At 37.2% G+C, this 12,153-nt stretch overlaps 1 protein-coding gene across 1 annotated transcript in view; it reads left to right on the top strand.

The window, feature by feature from the left end:
- The window catches only part of PTPRD (protein tyrosine phosphatase receptor type D), a 183,965-nt gene that overhangs the window by 67,188 nt on the left and 104,624 nt on the right, over window positions 1-12,153 (top strand). The window contains exons 15-16 of the mRNA XM_040460870.1: window positions 2,742-2,783; window positions 3,289-3,386. Coding sequence (XP_040316804.1) covers window positions 2,742-2,783; window positions 3,289-3,386 — 140 coding nt within the window. The remainder of the gene's footprint in view (window positions 1-2,741; window positions 2,784-3,288; window positions 3,387-12,153) is intronic.

Below are 12,153 nucleotides of genomic sequence, written 5' to 3'. Positions count from 1 at the left end.
CCACCAACAAGATAATTTCCATTGGACTGGGAGCCATGGCTTGAGAGCTTTAAAAAGATCAACACCTGGTTCACACCCGCAGAGATTCTGACTTAATTGGTCTGGTGTGTAGCCTGGAAAAAAGGAATTTTAAAGCACCTCAAATGATGCTAATGTAAAAATTCTTTTCTAATAAAATATTGGTTTGTAGACTGTGAGAAATACCCATGTTGCCCAAGCAAAAGATTGAAAAGATACTATAGTGAGGTCAACATCACAGTTTTCTTGGTGTCTGCTTATCTATTCAGACTCTAACATGCTTGATTATATCATATAAAATTGTTTCCATGATGGACAATGGAAAAGTTTGGGAGGGAATCAAGATCCTTGGTGATTCTTTCCTGGTATGAGCTGGAGTTTCATGTTAGAGGAATTTCATCCTTGATTTATTACGTAGCATAATTTTTATGATGCTGTTTATTTGTTTCAAATATATGACATAGCATCATACTTTTTGGTTAGCTAAAGAAAATCATATTGAATTTAAATAATTCAAAAAGTAGACAATTCAATTGCATGCATTTTCTGTTTTGTAGAAGTAAATGTTCCATAGATCTCAAAGAGAAGTGAGAACTGTGAACTTTGCCTGTGAACTGTGTAGAAGAGACCCTTCTCTGTTCCATATGTTTAGAAATCCTATCTACATGAGGTACAAGTGGTAGTTATAAAGAAGGAAGTGACTCCAGAATTTACCTAGCTCTGCGGTTTTATTTTACAGATTAAAAAAAAGTGAGGTTCTTGATAATGAGTGATTTGTCCCTATTAGGAGATGGCAAAACCAGAAAGAGAACTCCTACCCATATTCTAGCCTAGGATGTCTTCTCCTATACCATCAGAGTCCTACACGTTCTCCTCCCCTTCCTGTGAAACATCCATTCTGGCGTTTTTACTTGTCAAGAATTTTGGTGCAACATGATACATACTTATGTGTCTTAAATGATAGTTCTTGAATGCTAAGGTATCTGTATATTATATATACGTCCTGATTTAGAAGGTGATGAGTCAGTACAGGCTTACTTGCATTTCTGTATAACCAGCTTCCAAAGTAAATATGTTGATCACATCTTTGGTTGATTATTATGGTCTTCTACTGCTGTTATACTAATACTTTTCCCATCTCCAACTGGCTTTACTTTTTGCAGCTTTGAGCAGTAATTCAGTCCCCTACGCCTCCCTGATTGGCTCTGTGTCCTCCCTCTCTAGCCAAACCACCACTCAGTCCATATATGATAATAACTCTCTCCCACGATTCGCTCGAAAAGGTCTAAACATCTTTGTCTCTTTATTTTCTCTGTTGAAGCACTGTAATGGATGTCCACATCATTCCATTTCCATTTCCAGATAAGCCTAGAGTCTCTTGTGCCTTCGCATTTCCATTGTTGTCATTGGGGGTGCCTCATCTGGATAAGATCACTTTAATTATTAGACCACTGTCACCCATCTCCTCCCTCTACAAAATGTAAATTAGTTCAATTCTACCATCTATTTGGAAAAGTTCCAGAAATGGCCTCCAACATTTTGATCCAAATACACAATTATATCAGCAACAAAGAATTTCTACTTCTAAGCCAACTCATTTTTATTGGATCTTCCACCAAGATTTTAGTTGACTGGAAGCCATAAATGCTAAAACACCACCTATCATACCCCTGTGCAAAAATGATGAAATTGTCTAGAAGAAGCAAAATAGTTTTTTACTTACCAGAAGTATTGATAATTTGGCATTTGAGATACAGGAACTTACTGGGTGGCTTTCAGTAATGGCACAATTCCTAAGATGCCCATAAAGTAATCACATGTCATGTTGACTTAATGGTCACCATTCCATAGCCTAACACCTTCCAGAGAGTCTCAGGACAGCAGAATGTCAACATGGCCTCCAGTTTGAGCTCCTCCCCCATTCCTTTTCAGTTTCAGAGGCTTCCCTGGGGGCATGCTAGTTCAAGTTTTTCTAGCCAGCTGGAATTTGTATCCATAAGACATGAGTCAGCGATGCTCTCTCATGGTACTTATAAAAAATTCATCACAAAGAAATAAAATGTAAATCACATGAAAAGCGAGAAAACATTGGAAAGACCCAGGAATCACCAAATTAGTGATAGATTATTTTTAACGGAATCTGTGAAACTAATCTCACTTCAGCTGGCAGACGGAACTAAGACGTGCCGCCCCTGTCACTGCTTTCTTTCTTTTTCCATCCTCTTTCACTCCTTGTCCTTTGACCATTTGCTCACTCTCTTGCATTCATTTCCCATTCATGGACAAAGATGTTTACACCTGAAGTAGATTGTAGGTTTGCTGGGAGTTGAAACTTGGGGACCTGGGGCAAATACCATAAAGCTGTTAGTGTGTGGCCATTTATAAATGTCCAGGTGAAGGCCACGGCCCCAACCTCTACAATCTGCTACTAGTGGAAACATTTTTGAAACTCAGTTTGGTGTCTGATTTTGTCATCAGTGATTATCGTCTATGAACTGTGGTGCATGCCATTCTTTGTGCCCATGTTTGCATGTGAATGTCAATCACCTTCAGGTATGTGAACTATTAAAGCGATCTTAATCAAGTCACAATGTATAGTGAATCCTGTAAAAACATGTAGTGTTTTTATCAGTCCTTTGCAAAAGTATATCAGACTATCCATTTCATTTTTTTTAACAAATCCGTTCTATTTTATTTTATTTACATCATCATTTCCTTTGCAGGTTCAGATGATTCCGGTTACCCTGGTAACCTTCATTCTTCAAGTTAGTTTTCCTTGATTATGCATAAGTCACTTTATGTTTCCTATCAAGCTACTACTCTTTCCCTTTTAGGCCTTTCTCAGTGTCTGTTTTCTTAGTTCACTTTACACCATTTAATTCCACACGATTTCCATTTCATACAGTGCAGGAGAAGGAGTTTGAAATGACATAACAGTCATTACTCAAAGCAGAAGTTGACATCAAGCCTGACTGTCAGTTTTCTCCGCTAGCTAACTGCATTAATTCATAGCACAATAACGCTTTCTTTTACACTAGGAGTGTTAGTTTGGGGATCATGCTTGGTGACTTTTCATTTGGCTACAAAATTCATCCTTCCAGAGCATGTCCTGCTTTGAGTAACCAAACTATCTGCCTGCTTCCTCACATTAAACATCTTTACTACTCACATGTCTTCAGGCCATTTCTAACTATAGTATTCTCTATATTTTGGAATAGTTAGCATCGTTTTCATTTGTTTTCAAATGTGTTTCTTCTTTCCTTTTAATAGGTATGGCTAGTCATCCTCCAATTCCTATCTTGGAACTTGCAGATCACATTGAAAGGTTGAAAGCAAATGACAACTTGAAGTTTTCCCAGGAATATGAGGTATTTCAGTGTGTTTATACTTGACAGTAATTTCAAGAATTGCCCCCCTCTTCTTTTTGACCGTATTCTTAAAAAAATAACTTCATCAGTGCTTTTTCTTGTAAATACGACCCCAAATAGGATATAAAAGTTGACAACAAATAGGTGACTGAAAAGTGTCTGTACAATCAATATAGTAGTTGCCCTTTTAAAAGGTGTTTATATTCGGTGTTAATGAGGTTGATTTTTCTTTTCTGGTTTTAAGTTCATATACTATATTGTATTGATAAGCTTCCTCGTATATCAGATAGGTGCCAAATATATTGATTCATGGCCAGAGGCCTCCCTGAAAAAGCATGATGACAGGGAGTAAGTTGATATTTTTCCATACACTTAGTTTTCCATGGCCTGAAAACCCTTTAATTATGTCCATGTTCATGTCCATGTCCATGTGTGTATACATGATTTTACCCTTCAGCCTTAAAATAATGCTAGAGTTAATATTAAGATAGCCATATGTTCCTGGAATATTGCCTATTTTTGAAACAATGGTGAACTGAATAGTATCTTAAAATTTCAGAATCCTTATAGTTTCTGTGTGAATGCTTGATGAAAGTGAATGAAGAGTCTTTGTATATTTGTGTATATTTGGATATTGTGGTATTTATCAAGCAGAAAGTTTTAAAATTGAATTTTCTGATATTCCCCAGCAACAGGGACTCATACTGAAACCAACTCATGAATTGATAACTGAACCATCATTATTCTTTTAAGCCAAGTTTGACTTAGCATAAGATTAAAAAGTACAACTCAAGCCTTATTGTGCCAAATAACAACAGATTGTTGGGTGCCTGAGCAGTCCAAATACCACCATGAAGAGTTTCTACTGATTTACCCAATGGGAATCTTAAAACACATCCCTGTTATCTCTCTTGGTTTCTGTTGTATCAACTCTTTTCTTTCTCAATATTTTATTTAAATTCCATTTAGCTAACATACAGTTTACTGTTAGGTTTAGGTGTAGAATTTAGTGATTCATCACTTACCTACAATACCCGGAGCTCATCACAAGTGCTTATTGTATCAACTTTAAATGCAGCTGTTGGACTAGACGAGCTCTCAGTCCCTACCAGTCCTAAGATTCTGTCCTTTCAGTGAGAACTTCTAAAAGGGGCCCCAAGCTCTAGTGACTACATGGATATTAACTACATGAAGAAGCTCCATGTAAGAGAATGTGGAGCAGTGGGATCTGTGGTAATCTGGATATTTGCATGGACTTTCTGAAGTCTTCAAATCTTTAGTTTTTGATTATTTTAAATTACTATGCTGACTCAATAAAATGTGCCCCATGGTCCTCCAGCTTTAAACCACTAGCAATATTTGCATCACTCAAACAATCTCAGTTGTATCCATGGTCTACAGTAACCAGCCTCCTTTAAAGTGGAATTTCTCTAGAAATACTACATGTAAAGATACTATAATAATACTCATTGAGCCATTAGATCAGAAGTGCTCCTTGAAAGTAGTTATGAACTGCATGCTGCCAATGTTCCCATTAAAAACTCCCCTAGTAGCCGTTGACATGATAGCCCACATTGACTTTTCACCATTTATCATGACGATGGTCTATGATTAAAGCTCCCTGGGCATGAATTGACTCTACTGTGCCTTAACAGCCATGAAGGAGATAGTTAAGTGTTGTATTCATCTGTGATAATAGGATAAAGACCTCTATGTAATATTTTAGGCCACAGAGCAACATTATGAAAAAAAAAATTATTTTACTTGTTATCTTTCATACAAACTTGAATAGATTTTTTTTACTAGCTTATAGTAAAGAACATGAAAGAAAAACAAGGCACATTACCTTCAAACATCTAATTATTTTGGCACAATCACTATGAATTAATGATTACTCAGACTTCTCAAGAGGCATGAAACAAAATCTCTGACTCTAACACTGAAACAGAGGTTGAAGACATGGAAGCTGTTTGTACTTATTCTGAGGTCAGAATAGGAGGAAGTAGGTTTAGATTATGGCCCAGTGTTTTTATATCATGTGAGAGACTTCCTTTATTATAAAGAAAATTGGGCTCAGACATTGGATTTAATGATAGCTGGAGGAAGGGACCTGAGAAATTAGTAGCAAGAGCACTGTATATTAAAAATAATAATAAATACTTACAGTTTTCAGTTTCTGATATGAGACTGTAAAGTTTTACTTGAACTTAAGTAGCCATGATTTGAGGATGGCATATAGAATGCAGGGAATAAAGTTCTCCTGAAAGTTGGTATCACTCTCAAAGCCATCACATTAGCTGGTGAATCTTTAGACTGATACAGAATAGTATGTATAGATCTTACCAGACAAAGTCTTAGCTAATGACTGTGAAAATTTTGGAAGTCTAATTAAAATTCATATTCTTGGTCCCAGCACCAGAAATGCTGGTTTAGTAGGTCAGCCATGATAACCAGGAATGTCTGTTTTATTTTTTTTTTAAGTTTCATTGAGTTGTAATTGACATATAACATTGTACTAATTTGTAGTATACAACATAATGATTTGATATATGTATATATTACAATATGATTACCATAATTAGTTGAGTTAACATCTATCACCTTACATTTTTCTTATAGGAACTTTTAAGATCTACCTTTTAGCAACTTTCAAATATAAAATATTGTTAACTATAGTCATCATGTTGTATATTACACCTCTGGGACCTATTTATAACTAGAAATTTGTAGCTTTTAACCACCTTTAACATTTTCCCCATCTCCCACCTGTCCTCTATTTCTATAAATTTGTTTTTTTAAGATTCCACATATAAGTGAGATCATACAGTGCTTATCCTTGTCTGTCTGGCTTATTTCATTTAGTATATTGCCCTCAAGTTCCATCCATGTTGTCACAAATGGCAGAATTTCCTTCTTTCTTTATGACTGAATAATAACCCAGTGCATATACATGCAATGACCTGAGCTGAAGTTGCACGCTTTACCAACTGAGCCACCCAGGCGCCCCTGTTTGTTTTTTGATACTTAGTTGTATGAGTTCTTTGTACACTTTGGATAGTGACTCCTTATTAGATATATAATTTGCAAATATTTTCTCCCAGGGAATGTCCATTTTAAAAGAGCACTTCAGGGGACTTTGATGCAGGTGCTCTGAAGACTTCAATTTAAGAAACATTATTGGTTTAGGATAATATATGACAGAGCATCATCCTCCAGCCTTCATTTCACCATCCCCTGAAATGGCAAATAAACCAATGTATAAGATTCATTTGACAGGCATCACAGTCGACATTACCATTATCAATATCATAGACATAAATCCTATTTGTAGTAGACTCATTGTAAGTCACTACAGCTCCTACAGTCTGCTTAAGGGGGGAAAAGAGGACTTAGCTTTATTTATTATAAATTATCTACTTATTATGAATTTATTTTTTAGAAATTGTCTATTATAGAGCCAAATGCTAAAAATGTAGCTATGCTTCAAACACTGTTGTCTCTAACTGAGGTATTTTGGAGATCACCCGACATCCTCTTTAAAATTTTTATTTTTGTACTTTTATCTGGACTGACTGCATTCTTCCCATTGCATGTGCCAACTTCTTTTGTTTCTCCCACCCATGTATAGAAAATGTGGCCTTTGATCATATTTTCATTAACAGAGAGTCCCCCCTAAAGAGGCAACAATTTTCTTTCCAGTAAAATTCCAAATGTAAGAGAACAAACTCTGAACTCCAATTGACTCATTTTGTTGTGGAGACAAACATGAGGACATAGCTGCTAGCAGTGCACCTATTTAGATCTTGCTTCTTCCTTCAGTTCAAAAAAAGGAAGTTACTATGGAAAGGGGCTTGTGAGCTTGGAGGAGGAACCAGTAATTATCCACCATACTACCACAGGAAAGCACTATGCTGAGTTCTGAGAGGAATGTAGAATTTATAAGAAACCTTTACTTCCAGGAAGTCTAGCAGGCAAAATTAATGTATACATGCAAAAATAATAAAAAGAATACCAAGTTGCTAATTCGAAATACTAATGGAATGCTTTTGGGATTTAGTAAAGATCAGAGTGAGATGAGAAACTGGGCAAGGTATTGAAGAAAAGGTGGTACCAGTAGTGGAGCTAAGAAGAAAAGGAGTGAAGAAGAGTATTTTGTGGTAGGAAGGATCAAAGGCACTTTCAAGGATGCTCTGGACTTTTACATTCAAAGTGTGGACTACAGAACAGCAACATTAGCATCCCTGGGAGCTTATTAGAAATGCAGATTTTTAGGCAGTATCCGAAACATACTGAATCAGAATCTGCATTTTAACAAGGCATCCTGGTGATAAGTTTGTATAAGTATATTTGGAGGTGGGGGAAGCACTAAGTACACGTGTTATGATGGATCAAATTGTTTCTGGTGGGGAGTTGGGTGAAATGAAGTCAGGCAATGAACAGGGCCAAGAATTGTAATGAGCATTCATTGCCAGACACCATTGGCAAGGCTGGGGTGGATTGATGGTGGAAAGAATATGGACTTTGGACTCAGACAAATTTGTATTCTGATTTGAACACTTGGTATGGCTGTAACCTTGCATAATAATATAACCCTATGAGTTTCTCATGTGTAAAATGTGTTACTATGAGAATTAGAGAATATGTATGCATATTTGTATGAATTTCAAGACACACTTGTAGGGTGTGTGTGTGTGTGTGTGTAAAATAAGGGGCTGAATAATGGTAGCTGAAAGGTTGCACTAATTTTACGTAGCCAGTGAAAGATTTTATAGTGAAGTAATTGTTTGTATTTACTTATAAATTAATAGTGTTAAGCTCCTATCATACCTACCATCAAGTACTGTACTTTCTCATTGAACAGGCCTGTCAGTGCAAAATTATAATAAAATATAATCAGTCCTATGCCCAAAGTTCTTCAAAGTATGATGAAAATACAGAGCACACTTACGTGGTGGTTTCTTAGGAAATTAATCTGTCATCCATGTACATAATGGAAAAAAAAGAAAATGGAGACAGGAAGAATAATTAGGGGACTGTATATCAATTCTTACATGTTCAAATTATTTAAGCATGCAAATATCATTGTTAGAAATGAAGATGTTTGGGGAAGTTGGGTGTCTCAGTTTGTTAAGTGTCTGACTTCAGCTTGGGTCATGATCACGTGGTTTGTGGTTGGGCCCGGCATCAGGCTCTGTGCTGACAGTGCAGAGCCTGCTTGGGATTCTCTCTCTCCCTCTTTCTCTTCTCCTTCCTGTCTCTGTCTCTGTCACTCTCTTAAAATAAATAAATAAACTTAAAAAAAGAGAGTTGGTTCACTGTTGAGTGGATATATTCACCCATCCCCACTAGTCAAGACCTCAACACAAAGGAATCCCAGTGGACACTAGCAAGAAAAGCTACAAAGTCAGAGAAGATGTGAAACCATCTCCCAATTTGGTCTTCAAGTTGCAGTTCCCCATAGAAATAATCCCAATATCCATACTGTACTTCAGGTACATTATAGACTTCATACATGGGTTGAGATAACAACCTCTTTTTAAATATAGTTACAACTGCACAGTTTCTTCCAACTTCCTAACAGCTGACTTACAAATAGATGTAAGTAGTTATCTGCCATCTAGCCTCAAATGAGTGATAACTATCTCTCTCAGTAATGTTATCTTAAACATAGATATTAAAACTACTCTGAAGAGCAGTCTTTTTGTTGGATTAGAGCAGAGTGAGAAACTGTGCTGCTCAGAAGGCCTACCTCTGACCTCTCCTGTTCTCACCATAAAACCCAGTACCAGTGTCTTTGCTACCATCTGTGGATGTGTATTATCTTTTATCTCAGCACTCAAGTGTCCTCCACCATTTAGCATCCAGATGGGCTGAGGTTTTCTTCCTGTACTCATGGCAACACTCTCACATTTCCTGTCTATGCAGATGATAATGAGCCTCTTATCTGAAACATACCAGATATTGGTGTCCTGTCTTTCTGTTTTAGTAACAGCATGTATGTGGCACCTTTGTCTAGAAGGCTAAATTTTTCACAATACTCTAGTGGGACAGGTAACAGAAAAAGATAGAATATTTCCTTCATAAATAAGGAAATATATCAAGACAGTGCCAAGACATATAGAGATATCTAAAAATGCTGCTTATATCATATTTTTACGTGCTTAGAGCTGAACCTCTGTAGTTGAACCCTTTCATCTCAGGGATAAAGAACAAAGTTGAGAAAGGAGTGACATGCCTAGAACGTGGCTGAACCAGATCACAAATTTATTCCTTCTTTTTTCTTTTTAAAGTTTATTTATTTACTTTGAGAGAGAGCAAAATTGTGAGTCGGAGGGATAGAGAGAGAGAATCCCAAGCAGACCCCCTACTGTCAGCACAGAGCCCAGTGTGGGGCTCGAACTTAGGAACTATGAGATCACAACCTGAGCCAAAACCGAGAGATGGGTGCTTAACTAGTAGGCCATCCAGGTGTCCCAAATTTATTCCTTCTTATTGTTAAAAGGACGCTGTGCCTCAACCTATCTGCTCTAGAGACCTAAATATTTTGCTGTTTTCTTCTTACTATGGCCTGATTTATAGAGCCCAGAAACCTAAGTCCCCAACTAGATCAGTATTTATACTAAAAATTTCTATGAAAATATCATGGTTACCAATTTGTGCTGCATGACTATCCCTGGGAAAACCCAGTGGTTTTCCCGACATGCTTCCTATGACATTTATTTTCTCCATAGATAGTTTCTTCATTCCCAGAGGTAAATATTACATTTCTTTGTAAAAGGACAAAACTGTCATCAAAGCAATAGCCACAAAAGAAAATATTTCTATTTTCCCAAGGAATAGGCTCTTGGTATATTTGGCCATGTGTGCCAGAGTGCATCTGTCGGCCTAAAGCATTCATTACTAAATGTTTCATAAATCTCCAAGCATTCATAATGTAAAACCACTTGTCAGTTCTGCTTTCAATTAGTTTATAATTTATCTGTAAACTCATGAGGATGGACATGCACTAGAGCATTACACAGATACAAATAAGAAACCAGACACACACAGATGATTTTTTTTTTCCAGCTTTGAAGGTACTGAATTTTTTCGAAGTGGCTCCTCCGACTTACTTTTCTGAAGGAAGAAAGTAGTAGATGACAGAGATCTGTTTTCATCTCTTTCTCTCTCTGTCTGTCTTATTTTTTTTATTTTTATTTTTTTTTTAATTTTTTTTTCAACGTTTTTTATTTATTTTTGGGACAGAGAGAAACAGAGCATGAACGGTGGAGGGGCAGAGAGAGAGGGAGACACAGCATCAGAAACAGGCTCCAGGCTCCGAGCCATCAGCCCAGAGCCTGACGCGGGGCTCGAACTCACGGACCGCGAGATCGTGACCTGGCTGAAGTCGGACGCTTAACCGACTGCGCCAACCTGGCGCCCCTGTCTTATTTTTTTTAGTTCATTTATTTATTTTGAGAAAGAGGGAAAGTGGGGTAGGGGCAGAGAGAGAGAGTCCGAATCCCAAGCAAGTTCCGCACTGTCAGCACAGAGCCCGATGCAGGGCGTGAACCCATGCATGAACCGTGAGATCGTGACCTGAGCTGAAATCAAGAGTTGAACACTTAACCGACTGAACCACCCAGGAGCCCCCTTATTTTCATCTCTTAGGCAAAGTTGAAGAGTGGAATAGACCAAGCAAAAGCCTTAATTTTTAAATATTGATACATGAGCCACATGAGATAATAGTTTGTTTTTTTTTAATTTTGAGCAAATATGATAGCTTGTGTGATGTAATGAGAAAAATAAATGATTTCATAAAATGAAAAGTAGTAAGAACTACTACTTTTAAAAACTACTACTTTTTTTATACTGGGCTGGGTAAACCAGCTTCCTTCATGGGGGATGAATGGCTAAATTTACTATTCCAAACCACAATCTCCTGATATTCTAGGATCAGGGGCTTGGGTGAGGAAGTCGTTACCTACATCCTTGAGTACACAGCTGTTTTACTGCCTGGGCCCAAACCCCTCTGCCTGCCATTCAGGGCCCTATGACCAATTGACCTCAATGACCAATTGAGCTAATAGTGAGAATAGGGTGGCACAGTGGCTAAGGACATAGGCACTGGATCCCAGCTGCCTAAGTTTGGCTGCTGGATCAAGCTGTATGACCTTATGTGAATAACTGAACCTCTGTTTTACTTGTTTCATGTCTGCAAAGGAACTAATCATAACACCTCATATGTAATTAAAAATAAATGGATACATATAAAATGCTTAGCAGAATCCCTGATAAAAGTGCTTAGTAGTCTCAGTAGCTATTATTTCATTAAATACAGGCCCATCACTTGTAAGATGCACATCAATTTCAGAGATGTTAAAATGTGAAAAATAATGTATGTATTAGACTCAGTGAAAACCTGGCTTCTTCCCATCCCTTTCATTGGTCAAATCCATAGTACTTGGTTGAATTCAATAAAATAAACAATACTAAAGGAAGAAAAAAGAAAATTTGCTAATTTGGTGCACTGTAATTGGCACTTACTATGTTGCCTTTTCTTTTATTCTGATCATTCTTGGTATTGGAATAGAAGCTTCTCCTAGTCAGGTGTTAGGCCTTCCTTGTGTGCTGCTGGCCACCTGGTGGCAAGCCCACCACTGGGCATGCAGCAGATAATTAACCAAAGTGTGTGTCTGGATCGATTTCTAACTAAATTTACAGTTCACAGAAGCTCTTTGTTGTGATCAAAATTGCTAGTACCAACAACAGAAGTGAATAGAACAAA

The sequence above is a fragment of the Herpailurus yagouaroundi genome, unplaced genomic scaffold (assembly GCF_014898765.1).
Source record: "Herpailurus yagouaroundi ecotype Mexico unplaced genomic scaffold, PumYag 252, whole genome shotgun sequence".
In the NCBI taxonomy this organism is placed as follows: Eukaryota; Metazoa; Chordata; class Mammalia; order Carnivora; family Felidae; genus Herpailurus; species Herpailurus yagouaroundi.
This window is presented reverse-complemented; position numbering and strand designations above follow the sequence as displayed.